The sequence below is a fragment of the Hyposmocoma kahamanoa genome, unplaced genomic scaffold, assembly GCF_003589595.1.
Source record: "Hyposmocoma kahamanoa isolate Upper Pololo Valley unplaced genomic scaffold, ASM358959v1 94, whole genome shotgun sequence".
NCBI classification, from domain to species: Eukaryota; Metazoa; Arthropoda; class Insecta; order Lepidoptera; family Cosmopterigidae; genus Hyposmocoma; species Hyposmocoma kahamanoa.
Window position 1 is genome coordinate 2,465,560 of NW_020654878.1, and position 15,337 is coordinate 2,480,896.

General features: G+C 39.1%; 1 protein-coding gene across 1 annotated transcript; it reads right to left on the reverse strand.

Annotated features, from left to right (window-relative positions):
* Positions 1 to 5,305: 5,305 nt before the first annotated feature.
* On the reverse strand, positions 5,306 to 14,534 carry LOC113237948 (synaptic vesicle glycoprotein 2C-like). Its single transcript, XM_026474665.1, has 9 exons — positions 14,399 to 14,534; positions 13,250 to 13,409; positions 12,136 to 12,257; positions 10,684 to 10,925; positions 10,013 to 10,161; positions 9,127 to 9,262; positions 8,622 to 8,899; positions 6,543 to 6,670; positions 5,306 to 5,382 (listed from the first exon to the last, which is right to left on the reverse strand). The coding sequence occupies exons 1-9, from the start codon at positions 14,490 to 14,492 to the stop codon at positions 5,306 to 5,308; spliced, it is 1,386 nt and encodes a 461-aa protein (XP_026330450.1). The 5' UTR covers positions 14,493 to 14,534.
* Positions 14,535 to 15,337: the final 803 nt, after the last annotated feature.

Below are 15,337 nucleotides of genomic sequence, written 5' to 3' on the forward strand. Positions count from 1 at the left end.
AGGACCTCATAGCCGCGGACTACCAAATTGGGGGTTCTGGTCGTCCACATAAACATCCAGCGTTTCGGGAAGGCAGCTCGTGTGGAGGTCGCACGCTGCTGTACCGATCCCACGGTAGGGATGGAGAAGGCAACAAGCCCAGGAGGAGCCCGAAAGGGCGACGTGCATGGGAAGCACCGGTTGTATCCCGTAGGAGATCCCGTTGCTTCCCAATATGAACAGAGGAAGGTCGCCGAGAAGGTTTTAGTAGTAAAAATCCCACTGTAGGTGAGGTTTAACCCTGTAGTACTGGATGTAAGAACAGGGCTACGGTATCACCTGCCTGTCGTACAAGGAGGCTAAAAGGTGACCTCGAGGTCCTCCGGGAAGGCAGACAGAGTGTGGTGGTTGCACTACGCCGTGCCGAGCTTGGCAGGGACGGAAAGGACAAAGAACCCGAGAGGAGTCTAACAAGGCGAAGTGTGTAAGGGGCACCGGTGACGGTCAGAGATCCCAGAGCCTCTGAACATGCAGGGTTTTAGTGGGTAAAAATTTCACATAACCGTTTCCCCCCAAATACCCGGGTAACTTTCGAAGATTTCCCCGTCAATAAAAAAAACTACTAATACACTACTAAATTGACAAGGTGATTTTATTTCTATGATTTTTATAGGTACTTAAATTTAAACGTATACGTACAACGATATCTATGTACCAACGTACTAGATGCGGCGTTCTGTACACACACTGTTTTACTGATGTGCGGTTTGGGTACACTACATTCAGTTGGTTGTCATATATTCAAGACGGCAGACGCCGATGGGGTACTCTTTGAAAATTTATTAACATCGGTGTATTGCTCACATTTCGCTAATTGAAAAAGAAAGAAATTTAAAGTTTTAAATTATTCACATTGCTTCGGTAAGTTATGTTGTGGTTTTTTTGTATTAATTTGTATATTCTAATATTTGATAATCGCGAAATACTAAACAAAATTTCACACTATCAACCCAACAGGTATAGACTGTCGCGTCTGTCCACGGTACTACGATACTGATATTCTTTGACAAAATTCAACACAAAAACAAAACTCTATAATATTGATGGGTACATTATTTTGTTTGGACCATATCGTTTCTGTAAATGTTCTTGTCTACAGATTGAAGTATTCATATACATGTAAATCATGGTAAGTCGTTACGAGACGACGAAGTTTAAATTGAACGTCGTCAACATAAAGATAATAAAACAAAGTGAAGGTAAATGTAATAAAAATGATAAAGATAGAGAGGCTTTAACCGACAATATACTTATACCCGATACATGTTTCGCCTCTCTATAAGATATCCTCAAGGGATGTTGATTGTTTGAATCTTGGCCGAATAATGAGCTCGCTCTTTTTTGCTCACGCTACTGGATAAAAGAGTGACGTAAAGGCTTTCAGGCTACAAACTGGACGACAGCAAGCGGCGGTGCGGTGGCGACAGCGATGCGCGCAACAGCTTGCGCGACTTGATTAAAACGCCTAAGTTTGCAGCTTCGCGGCTTCCTAACGGCCTGCATTTCAAACGCGCAGATCCGAACCGGCGAGCTCGCGCCACAGGCAAGCCCGGGCGGCCTCGGACCGACGCGCGTGGCAGCGCGTATTCGTATATGTATCGAGGGCTTTGACTGTGCGCGTTCTCGCACCTTTGAAGTTACCAACCCGCGTCGGATACGAACAGTTATAAGGTTTAGCCGTTATGAAGCCGCCTTTGTGCTGATCCTGACGGTAATGACACAATCGGCAGTACACGAGTGTCGCGCTCCAGTCGAGCGATGAATGCGCGTTCGAATAGTTATAGTGTCTTGTTGCTTTATCCAACATACGTATTTTTCGATCAATCAAGTTTGGAGATGCCGTAGGAGGTAATAATTTCAACAGTTTTAAGGCCTTCTTCAAAGGCATAACGGGCGAGCTCCCGCCTCGAGCGAGTCCGGGCGGCCTCGAGCCGACGCGCGTGGTGGCGCGTATTCGGGTGTGTGTCATGTGACACACGGCGGATCCAAAAACAGGCGACCACGGGTAAGCTCGCGCGGGGCCGCCTCTGGAAAAACGGGCCGTGTGAAGCCGCCTTTAGAAAAACCATGAATATGGAATAGCACACATATCGATAAAAAAAATAGAAGTCTTGTTAATCAATACCTACATAGAGAACAATAGAGATACTATTCGTTCATAATTAAAATATGATTCCTATTTAGGCTTGATATTTGCAAGAAAATACATTTCCACAGTCATTTTAGCGTAATCATAATAATAATAATAATAATAATAACGCACACACTCATAGCCCCGCACTAGGGAAACCCTGTGTCGCGGATGCCATGGACACACATATAGACAACCACAAATTACACCCAAACTCACGAGAGAAATAATTGTAGGCCATACAAATATTTCTCCCGACCCGGGAATCGAACCTGGGACCTCTGCGTGGCAGTCCGGCATGGTAACCGTTCGGCCACGGAGGCAGTTAATCATAGAACTTATCCGGATTTTGTTTTTGATCCTCGTAATTGTTTGTAGTACACAATCACGTCTTCTTTTCCCCATAATAAGTCATCGACATCGCGCTCACAGTCTCGTTACAAAATTCTCGTCTCTGGCGTACAAAACAGGCCACTTTTACAGTACCGCAGCCCGCATCGCTGTCGCCACCGCGCCGCCGCGCTGTCCGCTGTCGTCTGGTTTGTGGCCTTAAAGAACGGTTGGTCATATTTATATTCCACTACCCTTTACCCACTTACCATTGTTAAAAGAAGAAAATACTCGCAATAACAGTGATGATGACGCAACATTCAGCGGGCGCCCGCTGCCGTACCGAGTGATCGGACTGCCAGGGCTTTGGCGCGCAGTTTCCGTCGAATCACCGCCGCGGAATCTCATGATTAAGGACCACGAATTGGTTTGAAACATGCCGAGCAAAAATTCGACCTAAATACGAGAGTTATCCGTTATTTTTTAGTTAATATGTCTGAATCTCACGGCGGTTTTCTATTTAAAAATGGTAATTGATTATTATGATTATACGTCCCTTATAGTATCTAATTGTTTCTGCCTGTTCTAAAATATGGTGTCAACGAATAAAACTCAATAAAATAGAAAATATACATTTATGTGATCTACTTAATTACTATTTTTAAGTAAACGTTGAGAAATCGAAAATAACGCACACAATACCATGACAAATAAAACTATAATCTTTTGCACAAAAAGATTAATTTTTCATGCATGATAGAATGTAACATTGCGTATAATTTTCACTGGACTTGTATCTAACAGTCTTGTTCCATCTTATATAAATTGATCACAAAACGTATTTATCTACACACATGTCATAAACTCTCTATATTGTGTTCAAAAACCCCAAATTACGACCTGCATAACGATAAATGGTTTTGTTAGAACAAATTTCTGTGAAAATATTATTATTGCTTCCTATTACCATCGAATTCGATGTTATTATTACATTCAAATTTTGAACATCTCTGAAAAACAAAACAATTTGATTGGTCCTCAATTCTAATATCAGTCGAAATGAAGTTTTATTCGAAATGAAATGTCAATAGCAAACAATTTTGACAATTTCACACGTTACTTGATATCGAACGATATGACCGATTCTAGTTTGTCTATGAATTAAAAATAAAAGCTACGGTTGTGTGACATGCGTGAGAAAAGTTTTTAATTGCCGCCATTTCGCCAGTCCTGAACACATCACAGTGAGCTTATAATATGTGTGTAGATAAAGCAGTGTATGTAACTGTACATAATTAAGCATTAAAACATTACTAGTGAGATGTTTTTATGTCAACCCTCTCTCGTCTTTTAATGCCTTTCATTATGTAACATTTACATAAACTACTATTAGATAATAATATAATGTTATGGAATTCTCATTTTGTCGAAGTTCATGTGTTCGAACGTCCATTATGTCAACTGTGCATTAAATAATATTTTTTAAACAATATATGCGTGCTTGTTATTATTGTACTTAACCTTCACTGTGCGTAATCTATGTTTAAATTAACAAAATTAAACAATCCACTGATTATTTTTAAAACCCTGAATAACTTTATTTATTATAGTCGTATGTAATGATAAATATGATACCTATGATACGTAAGTTGATTTAAAAAAAATATATATATATAATAATAATATGCCTTTCGTTGTATTCTTCTAATGGTAGAATAAAATACTTACTAACCTTACGCACAAACCAATGTTCGCAAAGTCATACACTCTGATGATCGATCGTTCCAACACAATTCAGTAAATTGAATGATAGAGAAGTTGACCGTTAGATCAAAGCTGGGGCCATACCATCAACTCTTATTACAGTTCAGTATAGGTTTGTAACGACAAGCGGTATGGCGATATACACTTCACGTAGCGCTGTCTCACAACGACTCATTTTAGGCCCTAAACTGAATGTTAATAAGAGTTCATGGTAAGGCCCCTGTCGTTGTTTTAAAAATTTACATTTGTTCTGATTTATTCAGTTTTCTTATCTGAATTTAAAAGCAAAAAACGCTACAATATCGCCTGCAAACGAATTGCGAAAATATAAAAGTATTTTCTATTCTTACTGACTTAGCACGTATAGACATAGCGTCGGGTAAATTCGAAATCCTCGTAACTCTGATTCTGACCAAAATAATGTTTTTAATCTTCAAGCGCAAAATCGGGCAATTAAGGTTTAAAATATAATTTCAAACTCCTTTTTTAGTAGGAAAATAAAGATATATCATTGATTATTGTCTATTTCTAATAGTTCTATTTCATTGTGCTCACTCACAAGTTCATATTAAAGGAGGTTTACACATATAACCAACGATAGGTATCTCTAGAACAATTTACCCTCATATTGACTTTGCCGTGGTTCTTTCAAACGAACATATTGAAGTAAGTTTTTTTTAAACATATTGTCACTATTTATTTTTGGCTGTACTGTGTTTGGTCTATAGTGAAAATATTATTCACGGAGTATTCCACCATTTTCGCACTAATAAACCATCTATCTGTTAGACGATCGATGCAATGAACCAACTTTTGAACATATGAATTTCGACGAAATGAACATTCGATAAATTGAATTATGGATACTCCTTCCATAGCAAATCCATTAGACTGAATGAATCTAGACTGTGGAAACATGAAAGGCCTTGTTCTAGTAACCGACATACTAGAAGCAATTTTTTTTTTTTGGCTGAATCGCAACTGGCGGCGGTCAATTTTTTTTAAGGATTGGGATGATAAGGACCCCCCTTCCTTAGTCATTTAAGACTTTCGCTGTTGTTGTTGTTGTTTATGCAGTTTCTTTTCCGACGGCAAAAACAAAGACATCAAGACACCACCTGTAAACAAATGATAAAATTAACAAAAAATATTTTCGTGAAGCTGCTTAACATACATTAACCTCGTTATGACTCAGTAGTGGTTGAGTAAAAAATATGTGAATATTAATTTGTTTCTTGAATATTAATTTGTTTCTTTACACACTTTCCTCCAAGTATTTTAGGACAAATTTTAACACAATTTTTATTAATACAAAGATCGAACACTAAGAAAAATTCCTTCGACCCGACTGGATTCGAACCAGCGCCTACAAACACACCGTACCATATTATAATAAACTAGTGGAGTAATTTCACAAAGAAACGTAATTGACCAAACACTTTTAAGTGTTTGTTGTACTATCTGATGCTTTTTAGATGCGTATCTGGTAGTAAGTTCAACCCTGCAAGCGTCGTCCCCACGGCAGAAAAAAAACAATATAACTAAGTGCCCTATGTCTCGATTACTATGAGAACCGATTTCGCCAAAACTCACATATTGTTAATTTGAAACATTACAAAATCTTGATATTGATTGATCGTAGTGTCAAAGTTAAAAAGAAAAACAAATTCTGGATTGTTAATATAATTTAAACTTTACTCTGTTGGCATATCGTCGAAAGTTCAATATCATCAATACTTATTATTACAAGTTACGACGTTTTGATATTATATTGAAATTTCAATCAATGTGCTGCCATCTAGAGGTTTATTGCTGAACGACGACGAATTGGAGTTATTAATTTAGTTATCCAAACAAGAAGCGACCACATTGCAGGGATATATATAAGCTTACTTTCGTTTCTCGTAACAAAAAAAAATGTTTCTATAAACAGAAAATTGAAATTTTATTAAAATAAGTGCAGTTACCATTTTTCCACTCCAATACAGCACAATAAGGCATTTTCTAGAATTTGAGATAATTTGCACGAAAGAACGACACAACCATACCAAACAATATGAAAATGCCAGGTCTTCCGAGACCTATAGTTGGCACGCGTCAAACGCTAACTAACCACTTCTACTGGTTTTATTATTCTGTAGTCCTCCCCGACGATCCCTGCGACCCCGCACTCCAGCGTTTTGCACAGAGTAAAATATGATAAATTATTAAAAGTTGTTGTTTATGATATGGTTGTCAGTTTTTTTTACAAATAACCCTGTATGTTGCGTGAACTTACTGGAAACATAAAGAGCACAGACGTAGAAGGTAACTATGCAGTGTTCTACGATGACTATGCCCATTAAATTCACGCCGCCCAGTGATACGATCCTCGTGAACAGCATGCTCAGACTGGTAGCTAGAGCCCTGAGGAAGAATATATTATGTATTGATGAACGGGGTTAGTCTATATGATTATAAATTTTCTCAAATATGTTCGGAAATATTTGCATTAATTTTTCAAAAACGAACACGGAAAGTTTGTCATCTATGGACCGTACGATTTCTTCCCGGCCAAGGCCTGTGAAGTAAGTATCAAAATCCATTACTGTCCTCTTCTCTAAACTTTTAAATTTGCCTACCTACTAATAATTAACCATGTAAATAGGCAAAATCAAAGCTCATACAAGCAACTGATCAATGTTCATAATTGCGAGAATTAAACATACCTACGTGTACCGCTTACTTAAGAAAAAAGAAAATGGCGGTAACATTTAAACTGAAGTGTTTTGGTATTCTTTCGCTTTTCGTCTTTTTTGTATTTTGGGCGCAAAAAGAGTGCTAGTGAGAAGAGCGATTACGAAAATACAGTAATAGGTACACATTCAAACACATCATCATAAGTTCAGCAGACTACCAACGGATGTGTTGTCTAGACTACCAACGTATGTGTACTAAATCGGAAAAACAACATTTTCTTTTAGGCAATTGTCCTATCACGTCAAATATTACTTTTCATATTAATTATTATTTGTTTACTTTTTCTATAATACATATTCCTCTCTTTAGTCTTTTATTATTTCCTCACATTGTTTGAGAAAAAATCTATATATACCTCGGCGGGAACGGGGATTGCTTGACTCACTAGCGTTCGTCCTTGTAACTCACACTCGTCCAGCAATCCCTCACTTCCCGGCCTCTGCAATAATGTACTATTACGTTAAGGCGAATCACTAGAGGAGAAGCGGGGAAAATTGGCTGGTAGTTGTAAAGGTATCTAACTGGGTGACGAAATATCATAGATTTCTCATAGATGGCACTACGGCTAGAAAATCGTTGAAAAACCAAATACAAACATACGACGCAAGCACATAGAAAAATTCGTGAGGTCCGCTGGTTCGTTCCGTGGCTTGGTTAGTATAGCGTCTGCTACGGTATGCTAGAAGACGTCGGATCGAAGGAATTTTTTCTGAGTGTTCGATCTTTTATCGTTCGATAATTTTACATAAAAAATTATTGAATATCAATTCAATAAAATTTTAATAAAGTATCTAACTTTGCACATAATTTTTGTATGGAGATATTTCTCTTTAAGTATTACAGAGAACCTGCTAAAAGACGCGAGCCACCACACACACACCTCACCTCCTAAAATCTAGGCTTATGGCTTAGGCGGATGGCTTAAGCCCTCTCCTTAGATTCCACTAAATCATACTCACCAGCCAATTTGTTAAGGCGTTTACAACACCGACAAAATCTAAATGTCTAACACATTGTCATGATTGGAAATGAAACTACGGTTGACACGCCCCCCATGATCTTCACTCGCTTATAAAGAGTCCGGAACGTTGTCTTTAAAAAAAAATGCTATTTACAGCCAAAAACATTGACTTACAAATAAATGGACGACGGGTCTAATACAAAAACCACGAAAAAAAATGTCCCAAGTCAACCTATTCGAAATTTAAATTGTAATGTCATCGCAGTATCGCGCCGTCAGTCGAACAAATGAAGACTAAAGCGGAGTTTGGCGCTCTGTATACGATTTTAGCGCCTTACAAGTGCGGACACTTTTTAGCGCGGACCCGACGTCCATATAATTGTAAGTCAATGGCCAAAAAAGAAAATAAGTTTACATTGTCACTATACTGGTAAACATAAAAAAAAGGAGACTGAAAATTATCACTTTTAAAACCTGTTTATCGAAAGTTGCATATACCTATTTACCAGCCACCGAACTTACTAAGATCATCGCTCAAACAAAAATTGTTTCGATTACACAACATTTCAAAAGTTGTAAAAAATCACCAAATTTCCTATGTTATGTAATGTAAATATTATCATTTATTTGAAGTTCAAGAAATATAATACAACTTACCGATGAGTTGTAGGATATATGTCCACAAAATAAGAAGCGACAAGTCCAATACAAATTGCTGTGTCCTGAATAAAAGTAAATACAATCATATTCATGACAGGCTGTCTCAAAATATTGGTCAGAAGTAGGCAGATGGCAGCAGATGCAAAAATCCCGATGAGAAGGAATTGTCTCCAACGCGCTAGGGTAGCTATGATCAATCCCAGGACACCGAATGTGATACCGAGAAGTATACCCGCGAATATGGTGTTCGTTGAAATTGTATCGTCGCAGATAAACTGTAAAAAAAACATATCTTTCGGTTTATTTCTATGGCGTAGCCTAAAGCATATCACTGAGTCCAAGCTTGGCCTACAATCTTCTACCAAAAACATTTGTTGCACCTTCTACATCTAGACTAATATAATACAAACTGCATAAGAAAAAATCAACACATATTTCAAAAAATATTTTATCACCCAGATTTGTGGATGTGGTGTCGCTATTATTATGTCATATTACTTACACCTTCGGAGTCTGTGGGACCAGTCAAATTGGCGACAACTCTATCACAAAAACTCTTGTCTTCCAATCCGGGGGTTTCGAATGATTTGAAAAATTGGTTCGCAATCACTGGATACCACATCAGAAATAGATTGTTGCTGCGTAGAAAAATAATCTTATGAGACAGTTCTTATTACTTGGTGGAAGTTAATAACGTTAATGGTTCTGTGTTCTGTGTCAACAATAGAAACTTGGGGGACGAAATTGAATTTAAAATATCTGAATGTATTATTTAACTGAAACCTGGCTTAGTTAGGCCCGGCGCCCACTGACAATAAGGTTCAGCAGACTGTTTTTAGGTAATATACCTTAGAGTTATGGCATTACACTTGAAATTTTAATGATAATGGTCGTAGCTACAAAACCAAAGCTGCGGCTTGATCAGCCGCCGCCTCCGGAATACTCAGACAGCCTTGGGGATGCTTCGGCAGCCTTTGAGGTGTTTCGGCATGCTTCGGGACGCCCGAGTGCGACCATGCGGGGATGAGGGCCGCGGGGAGGCAGAGACCTGAAGAAAGGCCAGGCGCGAGCACGATGTCGCGGCATGTTTAAGGACACCGCGACATAATTCCCGTCAGTGTGCGCTTGCATATAGGGATGCCGAAGGATCCCCTGCCGAGCTGTCGGGCATTAGTGTGCGCAAGGGACAGCTAAAAATATTATTAATTTTTAGATTTTTAGCTGTGTAACTGATTTGTTTGTTGACCAAACACAATAATACAAGTTATTAAATAAACTAGAAACGTAATAGTATAGGTTTAACTCTCTTTGATATAGTCGATCGAAGTCTGATACTCTAGATAATGTACGCCTATATCAGAGCAGGATAAATTGAGTTTTATTTTTACTTGCTACAACTAAGAGCCATGAGATAGAACAGCTGCAGCGTCCTCCAAAGAAGTGGGGGCTTGAACAAAGGCACAGTCTGCTTTACTAAGGACTCCCAAAAAGAGATTTCCGACGTCGCTTCCACGTTGTCGTCGATTAACATTTTGACCTGAAAACAAATTCACGTCACCCCAGGGCCAAGAGAATATTTATCTCATAAACGTACAAATTAAAGTTTGCGTCACCGAGCCACCCGATCCCAGAGAACCGGGTAGGTCTACCCTCTGGAGTCAGTTTCAGGAACTGGTAGTTAAACGGAGAAATGGTTGTTATAACCATAATTTTAATACAAAAAACGTAAACTTAAACATATCCTATAAATATTTCTTTCTTTTAAAAAAAATTCAGAACGGGATAAAATGTACCCATACCGACCGGTTCCCAAGGCAGAACCGTCTAGAGAATACATTCTCGATTGGTTCAAAGATAAAAGACAACAAGGTGAGAATGTGGAAAACCAATAAATAATTCGAACTTAAGTAGCAAGAACTTTGTGGTTTAAATTTTGGACATAACTTCCAAAGTAATCTGTGACATGAAAATTATGAAGAAGAAATAAAAATATTGACTTACATACATACACTTACATACATATCACTTACATTTTAATAGTAAATTTACTTAACCATACCGGATAGTCTACTTCATTTCCTCCATTAGCTTTATACATGGCCCGCAGTACTTTAAGGGCCTTCTCAGCCTCTCCTCGACTGGCCAGAAACTTTGGACTCTCGTGTAACAGCAGCAGCATTAAGGCCCCCAGTCCAAGAGGTATTGCGAGAATAAAGGTGTACAATCGCCACGAACGATAGGTAATCGAGAGGAAAGGTATTTCTATCCTGAAGCTCAGAGGTAGAATGAAGTACGCTATCACTGAAATAGAAATAAGTGATTGAAATCCAAAACTTCGAGTGTACGATTTTGTTTTAGTTATTAATAATATTAAAGTATTTATTTCAGAATCTTGTCCATAGTTTGAAACACGAGTGGCGGCAATCAGCTAAGGGAAAAGGTAATCACCGCCTGTTTCTGAAGTTGCAAAACCACTGAGGCAGATGGACCGGTACGACGAAGACGGCTTCACAAAAGGGGAGAAGAAGAAGAGGAAGCCCACTAGCCGTAACCAGTTTACCTACCTGTCGCGACTGCATTACTCCACGAAGTTTGAGGAGATAGTGGTGTACATTTATATATCGGCGATTCCGCGGCCGGTTATCTGACACCAGATTGCGCCACACGTCGCCAACAATGACAATTAGTTACAAATAGTGTCTTATTATATTGCATGTATATATTAATCCTTAAGTTATATATTATATGGGTCATGTGGCCTGAACGAAATAAATAAAATAAAATAAAAATAGTTTTAGTAACAAATTCTCTTAGGACCAGTGTTAGTAAAGTTGAGTATAAAATAAACATTAATTAAAAAAATAAAAAATGTCCTGGCGTGATGTAGCACCCATCGCTTTAACATTGGAGAGTTCCACCGGCCTATGAACACTCAGGAGTTGGTGTTATCGTACTCATTATAGCATAGAAATCATCCATTAAGAGCTGCAACGCCACGATAGCCCCAACAGAACCCTGAATTTGTTGTTATACTGACCCAGCAATCACATGCACTCGCTACAAAATCAACCCAAAGTTTACAGATGTAGTATGATTGGCAGTATGCTTTGAAAAGCGAAATTTTAACTGGTTTTGTACACCTTGCAAATTTTCGGGCCAGCGGCGGACAGCCAGCGACCTGCGTCCCCTCTCTTTGTCTAGGTTGTCCTATAAATCCTCAGTCTACCAGTGACCCAAGTATTTTATTTTATTTATTTATTTATTTTAGCCATCCGATACAAAGGTGAAACATTGAATGAAATTTCCAAAACAGAATAATTAAACGATTAAATACTGTAGACAATTTACTTGCGTGGCAACTCCAAAATTTTAGATACTTAAAACTTCACGCGTATCGTGTTTGTCTTAAGGTTAGATTCTCTGATTTCCCTGAATAACATAAGGCCTTTGAGTTGGTTGGTGATGACCTATAAAATCTTTGTTATTTATTCCTAATATGTAAAATACTTACGATAGAACACACACTCAGAGCTGAGATTGGCGGCAGACATATACATGAAGTAACGGTTTCTCACAGAGCTTATAGTGCACTCGCCTAGGTATGTCATCGTCAAGGTCATAGAAGCCGTTGAACTACAAACAATTAAAACACTTCACGGTTAGCGTTTGTGCTAATGCAAAAAGGGGCAAACTTGAGGCAGTAAAAATAATTTTGGAATGAACAGAGATTGTTTTGGACCTCCATCCATCTCACTCGACGATAAGTGACAGTGAGGTCGACGATGAGGCAATGCCCATTCAGTCAGCCTTGTAAAGGCCTAAGTTATAACGTTCAGGGAAGAAGTCTACGAGCAGGGAATTCGACTCCATAGCGTTTCGCCATATAAATGAAGAATATATATGTATTCCTTGGAATATCTCCAACATAGGGGTGGAACCCTAGCCTGCGTCTAGCGTCAGTTGGCGGCGGGTCAAGCAAGTGTATGTAATATTATTATAGTGTAGCATAACATATTTATGATTTCAATTGAATGCATTGTACGTAATAAATAGAGCTAGAAATGTATAACTGACAGAGATATTAGATGATAAGATAACATGGACCGTGTTTGGAAAAGGGAACTCAATGAAAAAGAGATTGTGGATAAAACAAAAATTAACCAATAAAGGTCAGATAAGACTGATGTGGTTTAGATCGAACCTGACCACGATCCCAAATGTTAGTGTTGATAATTTTAAACCTCGTCAAGCGCCTAATGAAAAATTCTTTAAATCATCGGCTGTCGATGGGACATGCCAAGAACCGGAAACATTGACTGGATATTTAACCCCATTGATTTGTTTGAAAAACCAAATATATGTATATAAACATATATAATATAGCCACGTCGTCATTAAATAGTTTCATTTCGAAACTATTTAATGACGACGTGGCTATTCCTTCTGTGACCATCCACAGTTACATAAACTCTCTTAACTAGTGACATTTAAATTAATTGTGTGTAGTAAACAAGTAAAATGTATCTGTTTCTGATATACAATTTTTCTTTTGAAAAATCGTTGTTTAAAAAATCATTTGTCCTTATATTTCATCAAAATGCAAAGTATATTTGTAATGAACTTACAAGAAGCAGCCGAACAATTTAAGCACCAACAAGACCTGCCAGTTGGGAGACAAACTGCTGAGAGCCGCCATGAGGAATCCCACAGACGCGGAGAGCAGGAGGGCCCGTAGACGTCCTCGGGTGTCCGCATAATAACCCCATGGAAAAGCGCAGAAGACGCCTATAACAACATTTAGACTGGTCGTAAAGATACTAAGGTACGAGCTTTTATTACGTAATGGAATTATCTAACTTCTGACTAGTAACTAATATACAGAGCAGGGTTGTTGCGAACATCAGCACCCGTATCCGCGGATAAACCGCTTTAATTAAAATATCAGCATCAGCCTTCGCACTGATTGATGCTGATATTCATTACGGATTTTCACGTCTTGACATTAATTTACAAATCATCCAGAACCACGCTGTAAGCCCAAAAATTAGCTCAACCGTCGTTCTAACCTTTGAGAAAAATTCGGAATGATTAAGCAAAAAAGGTGAGGGGGCTCCGTTCGCCAGTAAGTTTGGCAACCGCGAGGAGCACGACGGGGCGGTGTAACTGACTTCAATGTAAGCAGGGAAGGGGGAGGACGTAGCTCCTCCTAGGTGCTGGGAGGTTCCGGTGCGCAAAGTCGATCCCGGATCCCTCACACTAGAGCACCCGAGAAGGCCACTGTGGGGTTTTAGCCGGTAGAACTCCGGCTAACTTCATAACTTCTCCCGCGCGGCGGAGAGGTATCCCAGGAGAATTTTCCCACGACAAAAAAAGAAGGCAGGCTTACCTAAGCGCAGGCCATACCGCGAACGAAGCTAAGTTAACTTAGCTTAGCTCACGTAGTCGGGGCATCTATTAAAACTCCGGTTCACACCGCGAACTAAGCTAAAAGTTAGTTTACCTTCGTTCGCGGTGTGGCCTGGGCTTAACTGATTTTGCTCGGATGTCACAAAATCATTAAAAAAGTTTTTTCATTATTATCAGTTTCCATAAAGATCTGTACAATTGTCACAATTTTTTTTAAATAGATAAAATCAGACTCATTGACCTTTGGTAGGTTAAAAAACCTACGTTGGCAACCCTAGTGAAAAAAAATGAAGTGAAACTGGAATGTAATCACAGAGCACTTTATTATAGATTTATAAAAGTAGAACAAGACAAAGAACAGTACAGACCTGCGAAGGGCACTGACGCGAGCACGCCAACTTGAGTCAGTGCAAGCTCCAGATCGCAGGCCCCAGAAGCCACAACCACGCTGAACCCGAACATGTCCAGTGAAACGCCTACAGACAGCACGCTACATGCTATCAGCACCAGGTGGTTGTACCAGCCATGTCCTGTAAACGTATTAACATTCAAGTTTTCGTATTATAAACCCAATGTAATCAATAGATGGCATCATCATTTCAGCCAAAAGACGTCCACTGCTGTACATAGGTCTCCTCCAAAGAATGCCATCCAGCGGATTCCCGTAGCCTTTACCAGATCGTCAGTCCACCTTGTGGGTGGTCTCCCTACGGTGCGTCTTCCGGTACGCGGTCACCACTCGAGAACTGTACGGCCCCATCGGCTATCTGTTCTGCGAGCAATGTGCCCTGCCCACTGCCACTTAAGTTTTGCAATTCTTTGGGCTGTCGGTTTCTCTGGCTCCCTTGCGGATGTCCTCATTACTGATTCGATATCGATAGCCCTTTCCATTGCCTTGTGTGAGTGACCTTCAGCCTTCTTATGAGGCCCATAGCGAGCGTCCACTTCTGAGTGCCGTAAGTCATCACTGGCAATACACACTAGTCCAAGACTTTGTGGCATTTTGAACGAGAAGCTATATCGTAATCAATAGACATATAGTAAAATCATAAAGAAGCCTATATAAATATTTTAAAATTTATCAATGCTACCTACTGAAGACACGCACGCTAATATCTACAATGGCTGAATCAAATTGAATTGGTTTTGAGTGACGTATAAAAATAAATTTGGATTAATATTTAGGGTTTCATTCATTTCTATGTAGCGATTTTTTGGGGTTGGCCTATATCCAGCAGTGGACGTCTTTTTGGCCTATGTCCTGCAGTGGACGTCTTTTTGGCCTATGTCCTGCAGTGGACGTCTTT

What these genes read in the sequence shown, in the direction of transcription:
- LOC113237948 (XM_026474665.1), bottom strand. Translation starts at nt 14,492, where the DNA reads ATGTTCGGGTTCAGCGTGGTTGTGGCTTCTGGGGCCTGCGATCTGGAG. An exon ending in GAAATGAAGTAGACTATCCG is followed by an intron (nt 10,162 to 10,683) that starts GTATGGTTAAGT and finishes ATTTGTTTTCAG; the next exon opens with GTCAAAATGTTAATCGACGA. An exon ending in GTCCCACAGACTCCGAAGGT is followed by an intron (nt 8,900 to 9,126) that starts GTAAGTAATATG and finishes TTTTTTTTACAG; the next exon opens with TTTATCTGCGACGATACAAT.